Source organism: Serinus canaria, chromosome 1A, assembly GCF_022539315.1.
Source record: "Serinus canaria isolate serCan28SL12 chromosome 1A, serCan2020, whole genome shotgun sequence".
Taxonomy (NCBI): Eukaryota; Metazoa; Chordata; class Aves; order Passeriformes; family Fringillidae; genus Serinus; species Serinus canaria.
This window is the reverse complement of record NC_066314.1, coordinates 69,559,792-69,576,790: the sequence shown is the minus strand read 5'-3', so window position 1 is coordinate 69,576,790 and position 16,999 is coordinate 69,559,792. Positions and strand designations below refer to the sequence as shown.

Sequence of the window (16,999 nt, the reverse complement as noted above, 5' to 3'; positions counted from 1 at the left end):
CTCCCCAGCAAGGTGGAACAGCTCTGCTGGTGGCTCTCTGCACTTTCTTTCAAGGCCAAATTGGCTGGAGGAAACCCTTTCTCCCAAAAGCTGGTTCCTAACTAAATATGAAACATCAAACCCATGTCTCTCACCTTTTTGAGATCCTGCAGTTTATTTTTGGCCAGGATCAGTTCAGTGACCCAGTTTATCACATTGTGGTACCTGATTCCCCTTTCTGCTGGCGTTTTTTAAGTTCATCCTGAGGACCAGTGGTGGAAATTTCCCCTTGAACTCTCTCAGATCCCCACACACCTCCTTTTCTCTAGCCACATTAAGATTAGCAGTCATTGAAAGCAGGAAGGTCATGGGTATTCTCTGTAAAATCCTCCTTTTGCTCCCTGGCCATTGCCACCTTTGCCTGTGCCCAAAGCTCTGCCTTCACAGAGGTTACAACAACTTTCTTATTTATTTGAGAGCTCTGGTAGCCCAGGCTGCAGAGAAAATGAGAGCCTGATGGTCTAGAGATTGCTAAACTAAGTGAATAGCACAAAGAGTATTAAAAGCCCAGGTTAATCAGAAAAAAAGTGGAAACTGTCATTAACTAGAGTAATATTAGCAGTAAATCCAAATATTGCCAACACAATTTTCAGGGAGAAAAGTGCTATTTTCCACATGACAATACCTGTTTACTATGCAGATTGGTGCCTGACCTACTTCTCAGAAAAGAAAGTTAAATATCTGGGATTATTGGAAAGTAATGACTTTCTGCTTTCCAACTGCTGAATCGACTTTGAATTTCAGATTTGGCTTCTTCCTCTCTACAGAGCTGTCAAATTACAGTATCAGGTAAAACATGAACAGACTGCCTGGCTGCTTGTGTAAAAGGAGATGGATGAAAAGTCTGGCTGATGTTTTCACAAGTGCCTAGTGATAGTTTGCCACTTCAGTTTTAGGAAGCAGACATTCCTTGTGGGACTTTGGGGTATTCTGAGGGCTGGTGCTCAGATTCTTCAGGACACACCAGCCTTTATACACAGCACATACAACCATTATCACTGCCTAGTTATTAAGATTTTAGCCTTGGTGGATATTTCTTTATCTGTCTTGATTGTATCCTTCTTCTCATTTCCATCTAGGCCTGAAAATCATTTAGAGTATAATGACCAAATTTATTTTCATGGGATTCTCAGATGTCAGTGAACAGTGTTTCCTTTATATTCCACATTTCCATCCACGCATTTACCATTTCAAAACAAGTTGAATAGTATGCCCCCATATTGACAGAGTTTTCCAGAATATTACTGCTTTCAGCAACAGACTTTTTCTAATATAAATCACTCAAAAATCAGAAATTCAAGTAGGAAGTCTGCCTCCTGTCCCTTTGGGGCACCACAATCTTTACAAACTACTTGGACATCACTGAAATCAAGTTTAGGATTGTAGTTTGGTTCATTCCCTTTCAGATGCCACCCACTTCCACTGTGTTTCACCTTTTTTGGAAATATATTGCTGGAATACCTTCAGCCACCTGAGGAACAGAGCTGACTGATCAGTTTGAGATCAGCATCATCTTTTGAAAGGAGTTACTGTGGATTGTCCAGCTTGAAGCTGCTGGCATTTGTGGTTTGGAGTGGATGTGCTTGATCAGAGCAGTGACAGGTATCTAAAAAATGAGTCCATTAATAACTAAACAAAGCAGCTGACCCAAGAGCACCCCCTCCATCAGGCTGCTGAAGATATGCAATGTGCTCCCCTGGTAACTGCCAGATCCACCCTGCATCTCTTATTCATGGCTTTCTGGGAGTGGGTTGGATTGCACGCTGCAATCAATTGAAATCAGCTCCATTCATTGCATTAGGCTAACTTTATGCTCTTAAAACCAATTTTAAATACACATCCCTGGGCAGGCCCATTAAAAATGTCAGGCAGCCTGCCCCACCACGCTGACATTTGGAGACATCTGCAGAAAACCATAGAGGAAATTTATCTCCAGAGGTAAGATGGGTTTGCAGCTTCTGATAAAACTGTGCTGTCAGGGGAAGAGGAGAGGAGGGAGGGGTAAGGATCAAATTGAGTTTCAAGGATCAAACTGAGTTCAGGGCAGATGCTGGAGAGACAAGGATGTTTCATTTGGCAGTAGGTGCACAGGGCTGCCAAGGAAACACAGAAAGTCTTGTTTAACTCTCAATTGGTGCATTGTTTATCCACCATGTGAGGCTGTGACCTTCCAGAGGGCTGCCAGGCTGAAGGCTGCTGCTCATCAGCTCAGAACAGGGACTGACCCCGTGTGGGAAGGGCTGCACACAAATGACACCACAGACTGCTGCACATGACTCAAACCAAGAATGAGAGCAAAGGAATTCAGTGAAACACAGAAAGTTTCAGGAGCCTGGGAGGGGTCAGTATGTCACAGTCCAAAGCCCAACACGATTGTTCTGCTGGCCAAGGAGGTGATGGCAAAGAACAAATCAACATTGCTCTGCCAGGAGCTCTTGGGACATCATTCATCAGTTCATGCTCTTCCTAAACAACACCAGGGCCAGCCAGTGTTATTGCTAAACCAAACTCAGATTTTGCTAAAAGCAGCCCATTTCTACAGAAATGCAGAGGAACACTGTTCTGTTTCCACTAGCAGAGTTTGGGATTTTCTGTGGACACGTTATAGGATTGAATCTGAAAGATTACAACAACTACCCTGTACTTAGAACAAAAAACACCTTCCTGTTGGCAATGTTTAACATTCCAACTCTCCTTGTCTAGAAAAGAGCTTGGAAAAAACAATGAAGTGTTTTTGGAAGCAATTATAGAGAAAAAGGAGCTACAAATTGTGAGGGATTTGAGAACCACTAGAAGCTGTGCTAATAATCAAAACTTTCAATTTCCTTGTCTTTCTAAGGGCAGTTTGAAAAAAAGATGCAGGAATAAGCCAGAGATTGACCATGAAAAGTATGTAACTGGACTTATTATCCTATCTATATTTTGTATAAGAAGGAGATAAGGAATACAGATGATGTAGCTCACAAAAATCTCAATATATTTACATTCCTAAAGCCAGGTAGGAAAGTGTTTTCACAGAGGGGCAGTCTCTGCATGGATCTGGGTATCCAAAGTTTTTCTTTTGAAAAATGCCTAAATACAATTTCCAGAAGTTAAAATCCTACTAGACATGAAGCCTGATATTACCCCCATGTTCAAACATGTTGAAATGTTAATTCATTTTTTTGAATTAACAGAAATAATGTTCTAATGAATAGAAATTAGAATAAAGAAGAAAAGAAAGAGAAAGGAGACCCATGGAAATTCATGAACTAATGTAAAGGGATTTTCTTCTTGCAAATGAGCATTTATAATACAAACCTCTCTGAGGAATATTAATGAATAAAATATGCACTCAAGCAATAGCTGTCTTTTCTATGTGATGCAATGATGGACAATAACAAAGCTTCAGCATTTTGAAAGAAATCTGAACAATAGCTCTGGAGTTTGCAGAATGCATTTTAGGAGAAAATGCAGTTTCAAATAAGAGCAGAGCCCAGAGCACAGCTAATTTGTTGGAATTGAGTGGAATTTCCTTCATTTCCCTAACAAGAAATCTAAGGGGAAGAAGGACATTCTGGCCTCTGAGTCCTACCCATAACCTCTGTGAGCTGAACAGGATTTCCTAATCCTAACACAAACCTCTGCCAGGTAACAAAACACACCAACTCTTTCAAAATCCATATTCTTTTTTAAAATGTTAGTATTGAATGGGATTTGCTTCAAGGCTCAGTTTCACACTATCAGTTTGGGTCTGGTCCAGACTTGTCCCTTTCTGAAATGATTCTGAAACTGCTCTTTTCTCATGTCACTGTGTGGCCTTACTCCACATATTTTGGCTGAGGAAGACTGCAGGTGAATTCCCACCCTGAACTCCCTACCCCCCAAAAGAAAGAGTGTGGAGATCCAGCTCTGCCCTGAACCAAATCTTCATCCTGACTCCTCCTAAGCAAGGCTGCAGTGATGCCAACCCTACCCACAGCTGGAAGCTGATCCTTTCCACCTCCAGAGGGGCACCAGCTCTGAGCTCTGCATGCCCCTGATGCAATTTTCACTCTGAAGACTCTGGTTTTCCTGCTTGTTTTGTATATCCCAGCCCTTTTTCACTAACTAAGCAAACTGGGGATTTTACCCACCAGAGACAGACACAACCACCTGAACTAGTTGACAGAATCAAGACTTTTACAGTTTAATTAGAAAGTGCATGTTTCCTATTTGAGGTGGAAATTTAAGTCTGTAATTGGGGAATATATGAAATTTTAAAGGAAAGGATAAGGTGGGAGTTGATGGTAAATGTGAAGCTGTAATTAAATTTTAAAATATAACAATCTTGCTAAGGGGCAGGAGTGAAAGCACATGAAAAAAGCAAGTGCTACAGGAAAAGGAACTTAGTGCTGTGCTGTGTGCAAAGTCATGGAACAATAGTTTTGTTTGACAAGTTTTTCTCTTTTTTTTTCCTCAAAGAAATGCCACCCTTAGAGTCTCCAGGTCTCTGCCCCAGCCTTCTCCAAACTTGCTGCCTTGGTTTCCTCAGATTGCAGCAGATTCTAGTGCATGGAAAGGAGACATATAAACAGCACACTCCTCATTTCCCAAAACTTTCATCAGGTCAGAGGAGTCTGGGCTCCTTTCCAGGTGTGTGGGGTGCCCAGGGAGCATGAACTGATGGTCCTTGGGAAATGGTGGTGCTGCTCAGGGCAGGCCCTGACAGGGAGATTTTGCCTCATGCAGTGCCCAGAACTGCAGAGGGTTTTCAGTGCCAGAGAAGTTTGCACTCCCTGCATCTACAGCACCATCACAGCAACAGCTGGAATTGGGTGTGATGCACAGCTGGAAGATCAGGACTGAGGGTCTTGGACTGACCCTTTGCACATCAGCTGCAGCTCCTCCTCCTGAACCCCCAGCTATGAACAGGTGAAAGGTTTCAGCAGCCTAACACAAGTGAAACTTTAAATATATCTACATTCTCACTCAGGGCTTTTCTGTGATCGATCTGTTCACTGATTAAAAGCAAGAACTGTTTTGCAGATGGAGAAACTATGGCTAGCAAAGGGACAGCAACAACTCTGAGGCAACACAGAAGGTCAAAAGAGGAAAAAAAAAAGGAGGAAAATGCAGAAATTGAAGGCTCTCACTCAGACTATTAACAGGTTGGACCTTTTTAAGCAGTTTAAGTCTATTTGCATGCAGCTGCTGCATTTAAAAACAGAGAGCAAACACTAGGTACAAATCAGGATGGTTTCACCAAGAAAGCCTAAGAAATCTCCAGGCACTGAGTAAGTGACTTCTTACAAGTGTACCACAAGTGCACAACTGTTTCTTCCAGAAATCTGAGGAAACTGCTTATAACATGCATAAGGAATGACTTTTTAAAAGTAAACATGTAAAGGCAAATTATCCTTTAGTGTAATTTCCCTGATTAAGCTTCTTAACATAGGAGAAAAATCCTTCCATGCCTGAAGAAGACAAGGTTTCTGGGAAATATTCTGGTTTTACCTTGTAAAGTAGCTTGTGGCCTGGAGATCTGAGTCCTGAGGACGGAGGTTATCATACACATATTTCAGATCCTGGATGCTGCTCAGCTCAGGCAATCCTGCATGCAGCATCTAAATGTAAATAATATGAGATCATTAGTCCACTGTTCTACTGAAAACAAATTTAAATGAAATGGGCCTAAGTGAGAAAGGAAGGTTTTACACAAAAATAGTCTTGTGAAGCAGTTTTGCTGGTCTGAAAAGTGGTTCTGATACTAGGGCAATGCCTGGAATAATAAAGTGAATTTACTGAATTGCAAACGTTCACACTGAGGCACCTGAAGGAGGCATGGGTCAGAATCAATGATCCATTGGGGTTATTTATTTTCTTTTCTGACACCATAACCTCAAGGTGTGCATGGTTAAGCCTCCTTCACATCCTTCTAATGGAGATAAAAGGAAGGTGACTAAATTCAGCCACCTGAACAATAGTAACCACATTTCTGTGGTTGTCTTAGCCTTAATTCAATTTAGCACAACATCACCCTCTCATTTGTAACTCCTGGTTCCACCAGCACTGCTCTGAGCTCCTCCTGCAGAGGGATCACAGATTCACTCCCTTTACAGTCAGAGCAGTGATCCCTTAGGTTTAGCTTTTGTATTTTTCACATTCTGTGCTGCTTTAGTGTGTGGGTCTAGGCTCACATTATGGGATGGTGAGCTCTGTGCACAGAGCAGGGAGACAAAACAATTCCTGCTCCAGCTGGGCACCAAGGACAAATGATCCCAATCCCAGCCCAGGAGCACAAACCCCGTGGGCTGGAGAGAGAAAAACAAGCAGGGTGGGAGTGCCTGGGCTAAAGCTGGGCTGGGACAATGAACTGCAAGGTGGGAATGGAGCAGAGCTGATCCCAGGGAGAGACCCCGTGCCCGGCCGGGCATTTTGGGGCCATTTTGGGTCATCTTGGGGGCAGCCCTGGCTGGGCTCTGGTGCTGCCCAAGGTGCATCCATGGAGGAGATCCTTGAATAAATCCCTGCTTTATTCTGGGACTCTGCCCAGTCTCTGTTCTAGGGCAGCCTGCACAAGGCACCAGGAGGAGAAGAGCTTCTTCAGACACTGATTTGTGGCAGGAGCCCTGAGTGGGCAGTGAGAGCTGGAGCAGGTATCCCTCTGGAGCAGGTATCATTCTCCATGGATGAGGGACAGAGCTGTTCTAGTTAACCAGATTAGATTCAAAAACCAAATAATGCCAATATTCCCCTTGCAAAGTAAAAACTTGAGGAGATGGGACAGCTCAGTGTGTCCAGTTGCCCATGCAGCTCTCTCCAGGCATTTACAAATGTCAACAACAACAATAAAATTTACTCTCTTCATTTCAAAACCTCCTGATTTTTCTCTGCAATCCCAGCAAGTTAAGAGTTATGTTTCTTTTTGTGTATAATGCACAAAAACATCACTCCTTCAGATTGCTCAGATGGAAATATCTGAATTTGCAGTCACTACTGTGTATTTTCCATTGATATTTATGTCTAGCTCAGACAGAAAGACCCACTGAGTTTTTCAAGTGACAGCAAAGAAAAAAGGAAGCACTGATATTATTTTAAGGTTATTACTTCAAACATTCTCAATATCTGTAAGTTTCCTTTTTGGCATTATGAGGAAAATCTTCCCCAGCCCATTCCAAGCTACCACTGGACAGTTTGCTGTCTTCACAGAGTTTTGACTGGCAAGGAGCAGAGAGGCAGAAAGCTCAACAAAGTGAATTAAAGTGGATTGGCAGCAGGGTCAATAACAATATTCAGCACTGAAGGACACATAGTGCTATTTATCAATACACCTTCAACCCATTTATAAAAGATGAGAACAATTTCTGCCCCCTTTGGATTAAAAAAAAAACCAAAAAACTTGTTGCATATTGTTGCAAATTAAGCTCCTTGCGTTTTACCAGGAAAGGGAGTGATAAAATCCCTTTTAATAACTTTCTATATGAAAAAAATCATTTTTCGGTAATGGAGTTTGCATTTCTTTAAAGTAGTCAGAAGGTGTTTGTGTCCTGCCATCACCCTCTTTGTAATAGTCCCCATCAAATCTTTAATGAGAGCACAGCTGATGAACTCCAGGCACCTCCACAGCTGAACTCTGCCAGAAGACTCTCGGGTCTCCCAGAGATGTTTCTGCTTTTGAAAGTGATGGAAACTTCATGGATTATTTCTTACTCCCAGTAGCAAACCTCAGTACAGCTTTACAAACATGCTGCTCACCACCAAGAAAGAACATTAATTCCCAAACTGGGCCAAAATCTCCTCAATTTGTTCACAATCATGTTTGCTCTAAACCACTAATTGTCACTGATCACCCAGGGTACACTTTACTATTCTGTGAATACTCTGTAAATTCAGTGTAATATTCTGTAATGTACTGCTTTTTAGTCGTATTTTAAATTTTTTTTGAACCATGTTTTACAAATAGCATCTGGGAAAAACAGAATGTGGGAGTGGAATTAAAGATTAATGATGCAGGTTTCCAAACAGGCAGAGAAATCATAGCCTTTCACTGATACAAAGAAGCAGTGATCAGTTTATCTCACCCCTCCATGATGACATCTGAAATTCTGTATGGACATGAATTCTAAGTGGAACTTCACAGTCTATTTTTTTAAAGAAATGACCCATGGAACTGAAACATTTTGATTTTTACAGTTTCTGACCAGCTCCCCACTTCAAGTGCAGAAACAGGCTCACCTTTCCAAATATTCCTGGCAAAATCAAGGTGCTCCCAAACTGGTCTTGTTTGTTTGACTCCTTTTGCCACGAAGAGCTCGTGGATGGGGTGTGAGTGTGCTGCCAGTTATTCTTCAATTATGAAGAGCAACACAACTGACTGAGCAGCAGCCCACTGACAATTATTGAGACACATCTGGATGCTGACTTTTAGCTCAGCTCTGTTACCTCTGCTACAAGATCAGCAGGAACAAAGGATGCAGCATGTCCTGAGCAGAGACAAACCTGGCAGAGAGAGTCATTCCAGAGCTGCTGCTTGGAGCATTTTCCTACCAGGCTCTCTGTTACCCCAGGGTAACCTGACATTATCATCCCTGCCTCTTGCAGAAAGAGGGACAAGGAGATGGAGCTTTGTTTGCACCACAGTTTTCCTGCTCAGAAATGCAGGGATTACTGCTGTGGATGAGAACAGGATGATCCTGAGCTTTCCAGAGGTTCTTGAACTTGGACAGGATCTCCTACAAGCCCACCCTGCACTGCTTCCAGAGGAAAGTTGTGCTTTATGATGGGAATGCAGTTTTGCTGCACCTTTGTGGCTCCTAAGCAGCAAGTTCAGGAGATCTGGAGCAATCCTTCCTGCTCCATGGTGGGGAATCTCCCCCAGAATCCCTGCATGATAATCCATGGCCAAGATGGAAGAGGCAAGGGGAGAGATTCCTTCAGTTTCTGCCTCCCACCCCCACTGCACAAGTTGGAGATGATGAAGTGGTGTTTACAGAGCAGCTTTTTGGCTGTATCCCAGTCTCAGCAGCTCTGTTTGTAAGGCTTTTTCATGCACAGACCACTCCCTCAGGTTGTGGAGCCTTGTACATTAATTTTGGATTGATATCTCAGCCAAGCATCTTAGCAAATATAAGTTGATGTAATATTTTCATTGTACCCATGAAGGGGGAAATCATTAACCTTTCCCACACAACTAAACAAGGGCATAAATCAGATATGGAACTTGCCACTGCACATGAATCAGTAGGAATATTTACTGATAAAAACTCCTTTAAAAATCTACACAAAAGGATTGTAAAACCTGAGTCAATATTGGCACTGCTCTTTCTTTCCTGTGTTTGCCATCCTAGGAAGGGACTGTGGAAATGTGCAACCCCCCCATTGCAGAGGCATCACTAAGTTCTCTCAGATCACCCCCCCTGGGAAATATTTAGCTTACTTTGTCATGTAAACATGAACAGGGATGGTAAATGAAGACCTAGAAAAAGGGCTCAGTGAAATTCCTGAATGCAAAACTTTTACCCAGCTTCTTTTGCAGTTTCCTGCTGTTTTGTAAAAAGATAATGGAAAAAGCACAAAGCACCAAGCTTTTATATAACAATGGAAAAAGCACCAAGCTTTCATATAACAATGGAAAAAGCACCAAGCAGCTTAGCTTTCCTTTTCTCAGAAATTATTACTGAAAGTGAAGAGGAAGTGCAGCACCTGGGCACCTGATACCTCTTCAAATCAAATCTGGAGGCAGCAGAGAGGGGGTGAAGGGGAAGAGAACCCCAGAGGAAATGGATTTTTGGTTTCATCCTCGAGCTCCTTACCATCTCCAGCAGGTTCAGGAGCAGCTGGCTGTGCTTCCTGACTATGTTATAGGCTCGACAACACAGCTCCACAAACTCCTGGAAACGCTGTGGGTTTTTCCCCCCCTCTGTTATGAAATACTCCATCTCTGATGTGAAGATGAAGGGAGCTCTGTCCCTGGAAAAGAGAACAATTACCTGAGACATTTCACCCAAAATAGCTAATCATGCAGGACAGTTAATACTTGTAACTCATTATTCCCATTTGTGTTTTTCATATTACCTTCCTTGTTATTTCACCTCTCCCTTTCTCAGGGTGGAAATCTCTATTGTTCTAAGGGGGGCAGAGATAAGTTTGACAGCAAGAGTTTGTGAGTGAGAAATCCAACAACTGAACAAGTGTTTTCTTCTGGCTCTGCTTTGCTTTTCTTTTTAAACCCTCATTGCTTTAATTTCTTGACTCCATCCTGAAAGTAAATCTGGAAATGAGTTCTCTCTTGGTATTGAAATATTTAAAAGCTGTTCTCAAAGAGGGTGGGTTACAAATATCAACTCCCTACTAGGCAAGAAGGGAATTTAAGAAAAAACCCCTACACCTCCACAATCCAACAAGAAGAAAACCCCAAGGTATGATGCTAGCATTAAATATGCACCACTCTGAAGAGATATTTCTGACTCCAGTTCAAAGGGAATACAAATACATTGTCTTGTTTTCCTTGCAGTTACTCCATGTTCACTCTTGGGTAAATAAGGTGCAGAATCTGACACCACGGCTTGCCTTTTTCTTATCACCAGCACAGTTTGTGGCTATGGCATGCTATTGCCTGGCTAAAGCAGATTAGCCAGGCTTCTCCTAACAATCCTATCATTCCATAGCTCCAGAAAGGCCTGATGAACTGCATCCTCACACAGAAAAACCTGCTGCAGTGATTTACTCATCCCAACTGTGCACACAGAACCATGCAAACACATCCAAGGCAATATACTGCGTGTTAACCCTTAATTCCAAATAAATTTAAATAAACTCAGTGTTCTTAGTAAGTTCAGATGCAGAAATAAATTTCAGGATGTCTATTTCTTGCTAAAACCTCAAACATGGGCTGAGTCAACCCATCATTGCTTCCTGATGCATTCATAAATGAGACAGATGAGCCTTCCTGGGAGTTTTCTCATCTTCCCATAAAAGTGCCTGCCTGACTTTGCTGCAGAAGGAGAAACAAGTTGGCAGGAGATTATAGGCTACAGCTGGAAGTTCAAGTCACAACAAATGCTCAGGTGGCCCTCCCACTTTTATGTCTGGAAGGCTCCCATGGCAGCCAACACTGAATCCACATCTCCCATGGTTGTCTTTCACCTCCAAGCAGTGCAGGCCACTAGGGTGGTTTTTAAAAAAATATTATTCAATTCTGCAAAGTACTGCTGGGCATGATGAAGGTCCACAGTAAAAATTCTTACCCACTACATTTTTCTGTGTGATATAAGATGTGAGTTCATGTTTGGAGGGTTATGTTAAAGTGGGACTGTTGCACAGTTTTGGTGTGGTTTTGTGCTGTAGATCTCAAAGAACTACAGATCTGTGTCTGTTACTGATTTCTGAGAGTTCAGGTTTGCCCAGAACCTTCTTTCACTCATTAATTAATTATTTAATATTTAATCTTCTTTTTTATCAGTAGGATATAAACATATTTAATAATATATTAATATAACATAATCTATTAATAATATATCTAATATATAACTAATATATCATATAAGTACATTAATGTTAACACATTAATAGAATAACATAGAATATAAATATATTAAATAATAAATATTGTTAAAATAGGCATTAAGTGTTAAATAAATTGATGCAATTAGAATAATGAAATTCAATTTGTTGAAGCCCATAGGAAAGAGAGAGAGATATAGAAAATTATCAATGTTAACATCTTGATATATTTGTGGACAGAAGACCAATCTAAATCCTGATTTGAAAGCATTTTAGCATCTCAAGAATGTCTAAACCCCAAACTGGGTCTTGGGCTAAAACATTCCAAGTCAAAATCTACCACTCCAGATATGCTGCATTTTGTTCAAAATTCATCATTGATTTCTGATGTCCAACTGCATTGAGACACAATCACACCAGGAAAACACAGCCCCTTCTGAGCCAGTCCCAGTCTCCCACACTGAGCCACTTGAGCTGAAAATAGATATTGCAATCAGAAATTACTTTCCTGGAAGAAATGCAGTGTTTAACATTGCTGGGCTGGGGGCCAACGTCCCCATCATGCAATGACTGCAACATCAATCATTTCTCTTACTCTTGTTGCTCCAGGATCTGTGTGAACACATGACTGAGATTTTAATATTTGTATTATTTATAAATTAACTTTATTTGTGGGATGACTGAAATCAGTTTTACATAGTTCTTAAATTTCTCAGTATTTTTAAAAGAATCTTTAAATTTCTCAGTATCTGTTTCAGAACATATTCAGTTCTAGGGCATTAGGCCAGTCCTCCCTTGTCAGCATGCAATAAATGATGTAGGAATTCTATTTAATTCTATTAAACCAGTTCTGTTTAAGGTCTTTTGATACCTGAGCCTCTCCCACAAGGGAAACCCTGCAAAACCTGGATGCTGAAGCTCCAGAAAATGAGCTGGCTGTTCACAAAGGGAACACTTTGCAATGTAAATTTAAAAAAAAAAGGGAAAACTTAGGATATGGAAAACAAGACCCACTAGAAGGAACAACCCAGCCATTTCTCACAACAGCATTAAAAAATAAAGTTTCAGTGGGAAGAGACACTCCCTGAACAGAACATAAAGGATTCTGGAAAACCAATTGACAGGATGAATGTCTGTGCACAGATGTAAAATGTTCCTTGCTGGTTTCACAAACTCCTTTGGATAATAACAAACCAGAAGGGAAAATTCTCCAGCAAAATCACAAACAGCCAAGTCCAGTCAGTGTCCACCATGAAGGGAACATTTACATCAGCAAATAGAGGCTGGTTCAGCCTCTGGAAGGAGAAAAGCAATGAGTGCCCTGCTGTTGCAAGTACCAAACCCTGTGCAAATGAACCTCCCCTGGTGAAGCTCTGAATTTCTGTATTTAAATCAGGACACCTTTAACAGGCAGATTTCCTGGGGCAGGTTGCCAAGATCACATTCCATTCTGGCTTTTATTCAGAATATGAGCAGTGCATCCAAAGGCCTGGTGACTGCAGCCTTCACCTGGACCTCTATCTATCACACAGCTTGCTCACATGGACCTATCCAGAAGTTAAAACATTAAATATTTCTTACCCAAAGCACCCCCAAGATCACAGCTGAGGCCTACAATAATTTACATGCATGTTTGATCACCAAGGACTGTAACAGCCAATGGGACAAAGAGTGCCCTGGCCTAAAATCTGTATTGATCCAACTTGCTGCCTCCATCAAACTGCAGAAATGACTGCCATCAGTTAAAAAAAAACCTGCTATGATGAGGTACTTCCAAGTAAAAGCCTTTTTTTTCCTTATTTATGGTGTGCTAAAGAATTATGGAATTGAAGCATTGTTGAATAACCTCCATGTGTAATTATAATGTTTGGTACCATTATTTCCAGAAAAGAAAAGCCTCACTGAGAGAGAACTAGTATGGCTTGAGATGGACCAAAGATGTACAGCCAATAAAGCCCCCAAATCATTAAAGCTACCTTATCACATCTTGCCACATCTTTTCTTTCCTTTTTTCTTTTTCCCCCACTCCAGCCCTAGATGAGATTAATGAACCCTTTGGTTTCAGAGGAGAAATCAGTCAAAAAAGCAATACTCCTGTTTATGACAGAGTCTGATTGCAGCCCTGGACTTTAAAGACTTTACATGGCTGTGACAAAAGAGTTTACTCAAGCCATTCAGTGACAAACAAGGGTAACTTGTGGGGGGGTTTATTCTCTTTTTTGCTTTTAGAGATTGAAGGTTTTCATGGGAATGTGTTTTGCAGTTCCTCTGGAGATTATGACTGCATGATAAATCATGAGAGGGGGGAAAAACAAAGGAAACCTCAAGGAAATGAAGAGATCATCACACAAAAATAAACTTGGTCTGGGGTGGGTGATGGGAACATCTGCTGGGACTTCACTGTGGGTTGAATCATGCTGCATTCCAAGAAAACCAGAAAGAGCACCAGGATTTGATAGGAAACACTAGAAGTAAACTGATTAACAAAACTTGTAAGGTCAACAATGGTTTCAGTTCTTCCTACTCAATCTCACGGTACAGAACATTCAAGAACGATGCACTGACTTCTTTTTATATTAGGCAGGAAAAACACATGAGAGAAGCACCAACAAATGACCTTTGCTCTGCTCCAAGCTAAGCTTCCCTCTAGGGCACTTATGGAAAAGTCCAAGTCATGAATGTAATGAGATAAATCTGTTGTAGTCCAAGTTTTCACATGGGTGGTGTGTGAGAAACCACACAGAACTCTGAAATTTAAAAATCAGCTGCTCAGCACTAAAACCCCCCCATGTATTCCCTGCCTGCTTTAAAATCATTCTGTCTGAGTCAGAAGTAACTGATAAAATTCAGCATGACTATGTGGAATTTAGATGTGTCCAATAAAATAGGAAAAGCTTTTAGGGAGTGCTTGACTGCTGACATCCTTTGCAGCAAAAGCCAAAAGCTTATTGAAGAACACAAAATAAATGAGCATGAGTGCTTATTTCTCTAAAGCCAAGTGAAAATATTTAATCATTGTAATCATAGACATTTGTAGACACAGTAAAAAGCCATAATCAATGGCACTCCTTTTATATATTAAATAATGAAACAGGGAACAACCACACAACACAATTCATCACCAGCAAACATAAAGAAATATTCCTGGGCCACAAGAGATGTTCCATTTTTCTTCTTATCAGGACAAGATCATAAACAAGCTTCTGGCATTCTTATTTAGCCTATTCTCTAAGATTTTTATGATAGACTTCTCCAGCCTCCTTATAAAATTTCAGGATGTTCCCTCACAGCGTTTTTTCCCCTAATGCCCAATCTAACTCTTGCTCTGCTTTCATCTTATTAATTCTTGCTCTTTCCTAAGGGAACATGAAGAGCCCATCTTCCTTACAGCAGCCTCTAAAGTATTTGCAGACTATTACTATGTCTACAATCTTCTGTAGACAACTGCTCCCACCTTTTCTCACAAGTCTTGTATTTCAGATGTCCAAGGATTTTAATTGCTTTTTTTCTGGACTCCTTCTAATTTTCCTGGGCTCCTTATCTCCGTTTTTCTAAAAGTAAAATGTTAGAAATATTCCAGGGGAAGTTTTCCCTGGAAGTGCAAAGTGAAACAAAAGGATTACTTCAAATTTCAAGTTTTTCTATCCAATATCTTATCAACAGCTCATATTTGGTAAAGCTCTCAGATCCCTTTCTACAAAACTGCTAATTCAAACTTTCACCACAACCAAAACCTTGTACAAAGGGCCCCTACCAAAAAAATGAACAAACACATTCTCTATCCCACCATAATGGTGATAATGAAAATACTGAAAGATGCCACATATGAACATGTTCCACTTAGCATTTATTAGTGCATACCCTGCCAAAACCTGAAAGATGTCACCAAACTGAAGTCACCAACATTGTGGTGGCACTTGCCTGTGAGGAGAGGCTGAGGAATAAATGAGATTATTTAGCCAGGAGAGAAAAGGTTTTCAAGAGGCCAAAGGGGACTTTCTTGGATCTACAGAGGCTCTAAAACAGATGGATCCAGGCAAAAATAAGAGAGAAAACTGAACCAGCTGAAGATCTGACTTGCCATTAAAAAAAAAAAAAATCCTCACAATGAGAAAAAGTAAATATTGAAACAAGTTGCCTTGGAAGATTATCCTGGGAGGTTTTGAGATTTAGCTGGACACAGCCTTGGGTAAACTGGTCTGAATTTAGTGCTGACCTCATTCCCATAACACAGAAAGATTTCTCAATGCCTTGAGCATCCTTGGCTTAAATAAACTACATGTCCTGGGCAATTAAAACTCACATCTAATTTCTTTTTAACCTATATTTTTATCTAAATTATCAGGCCTATAACAATTGACACGGTTTTAACTTTATTGTGCAATTTCTGTTGCTGTTTGAGGTATCTACTGCAAGAGAAGATTCCAAACTACAAATCTGAAGCCTCATTTGTGATTAGGAAGCTCCCCCTGTGTCCTTTGAGCTGAGCTGGGCTCCTCCATTCTGACAGCCACAGCTCAGGCAGCCTGCACTCAGTCACCAGCAATCAGACTGCAAAACAGCAGCCAAGTGGAGCTCAATCCTTTCCCCACTTCACCTCCAACACCCCCACCTGCCTGTGCCTCATCTCCCATTTTCTAGCACTATCCCATGTTCTGTGTTTGCTGGAGTTTATTGCTGGCCCTATTGATGAACCACTTAGGAGTTAATTCCCAAGGAGATTGCAGCAATCCCTCTTGTTAACAGAGAGTGTTGGACAATTGCTTTTTGTGTCCTGACTGCCTCTCAGCAGGGAAAAAGATTTTAAAACTGGGACCTGAAAGGTGCCCTAAAAGAAACAGAACAAGTGGGAACAGAGCAGAAGCCCTGCCCATGGAATATTCAGCTATCAGGCCTTTTCAGTAGGAGATGGATGTTTAGAAAACACAGTAATAGATGGTTTCAGGGCATTTGTATATCACCAGGCAAACCAGAGAAATAAACCAGTGATGAAGAAATTGAATTGCAAAGGAATTCCTCGGGGCAGGGGATGAAATCCTACATGAATTAAATACATCAGCATGCTTTCCAGTTAAGGATGAAGGACAAAGGGGTAGTGTGCAGAACAAGCAAAAGAGAAAAAAAAAAAAGAAAGAAGACCAAGAAACAGAGATTAATTTAAAAGTGCTTGATGTATACTTGACTGTGTATGAGGAGAGCTTCCCCTGAATATAAATGTGTGTTTGAGTGCATGTGAGAACAGCTCCTTTGAACATAAAAAAGTGTGTACAGAAAGCTTTCAGAGAAAGGGGGGATACAACACAGTGTTCCTGATGGGAGCAGGGAGGAGAGAATACACATCCCTGTGAACAGTGAGACTTGAAAAGGATAACAAATAAAACCATAATCAAACTGGACAGTGACCAGGATGTCTTTTCCCCCTTTTCTTTCTGTTTTATTGTCAAACTTCCATCTCTGGAGTCATATCCTACAAAAAATCTCAGGGTGGCTAATAGAA

General features: G+C 41.1%; 1 protein-coding gene across 2 annotated transcripts in view; it reads right to left on the bottom strand.

Moving 5' to 3' along the window:
• The window catches only part of PIK3C2G (phosphatidylinositol-4-phosphate 3-kinase catalytic subunit type 2 gamma), a 206,320-nt gene that overhangs the window by 47,723 nt on the left and 141,598 nt on the right, over nucleotides 1-16,999 (bottom strand). For both annotated transcript variants that reach the window (XM_018919832.3, XM_030238643.2), the window contains 2 exons: nucleotides 9,813-9,969; nucleotides 5,515-5,624 (listed from right to left, as the gene is read on the bottom strand). In XM_018919832.3, coding sequence (XP_018775377.2) covers nucleotides 5,515-5,624; nucleotides 9,813-9,969 — 267 coding nt within the window. The remainder of the gene's footprint in view (nucleotides 1-5,514; nucleotides 5,625-9,812; nucleotides 9,970-16,999) is intronic.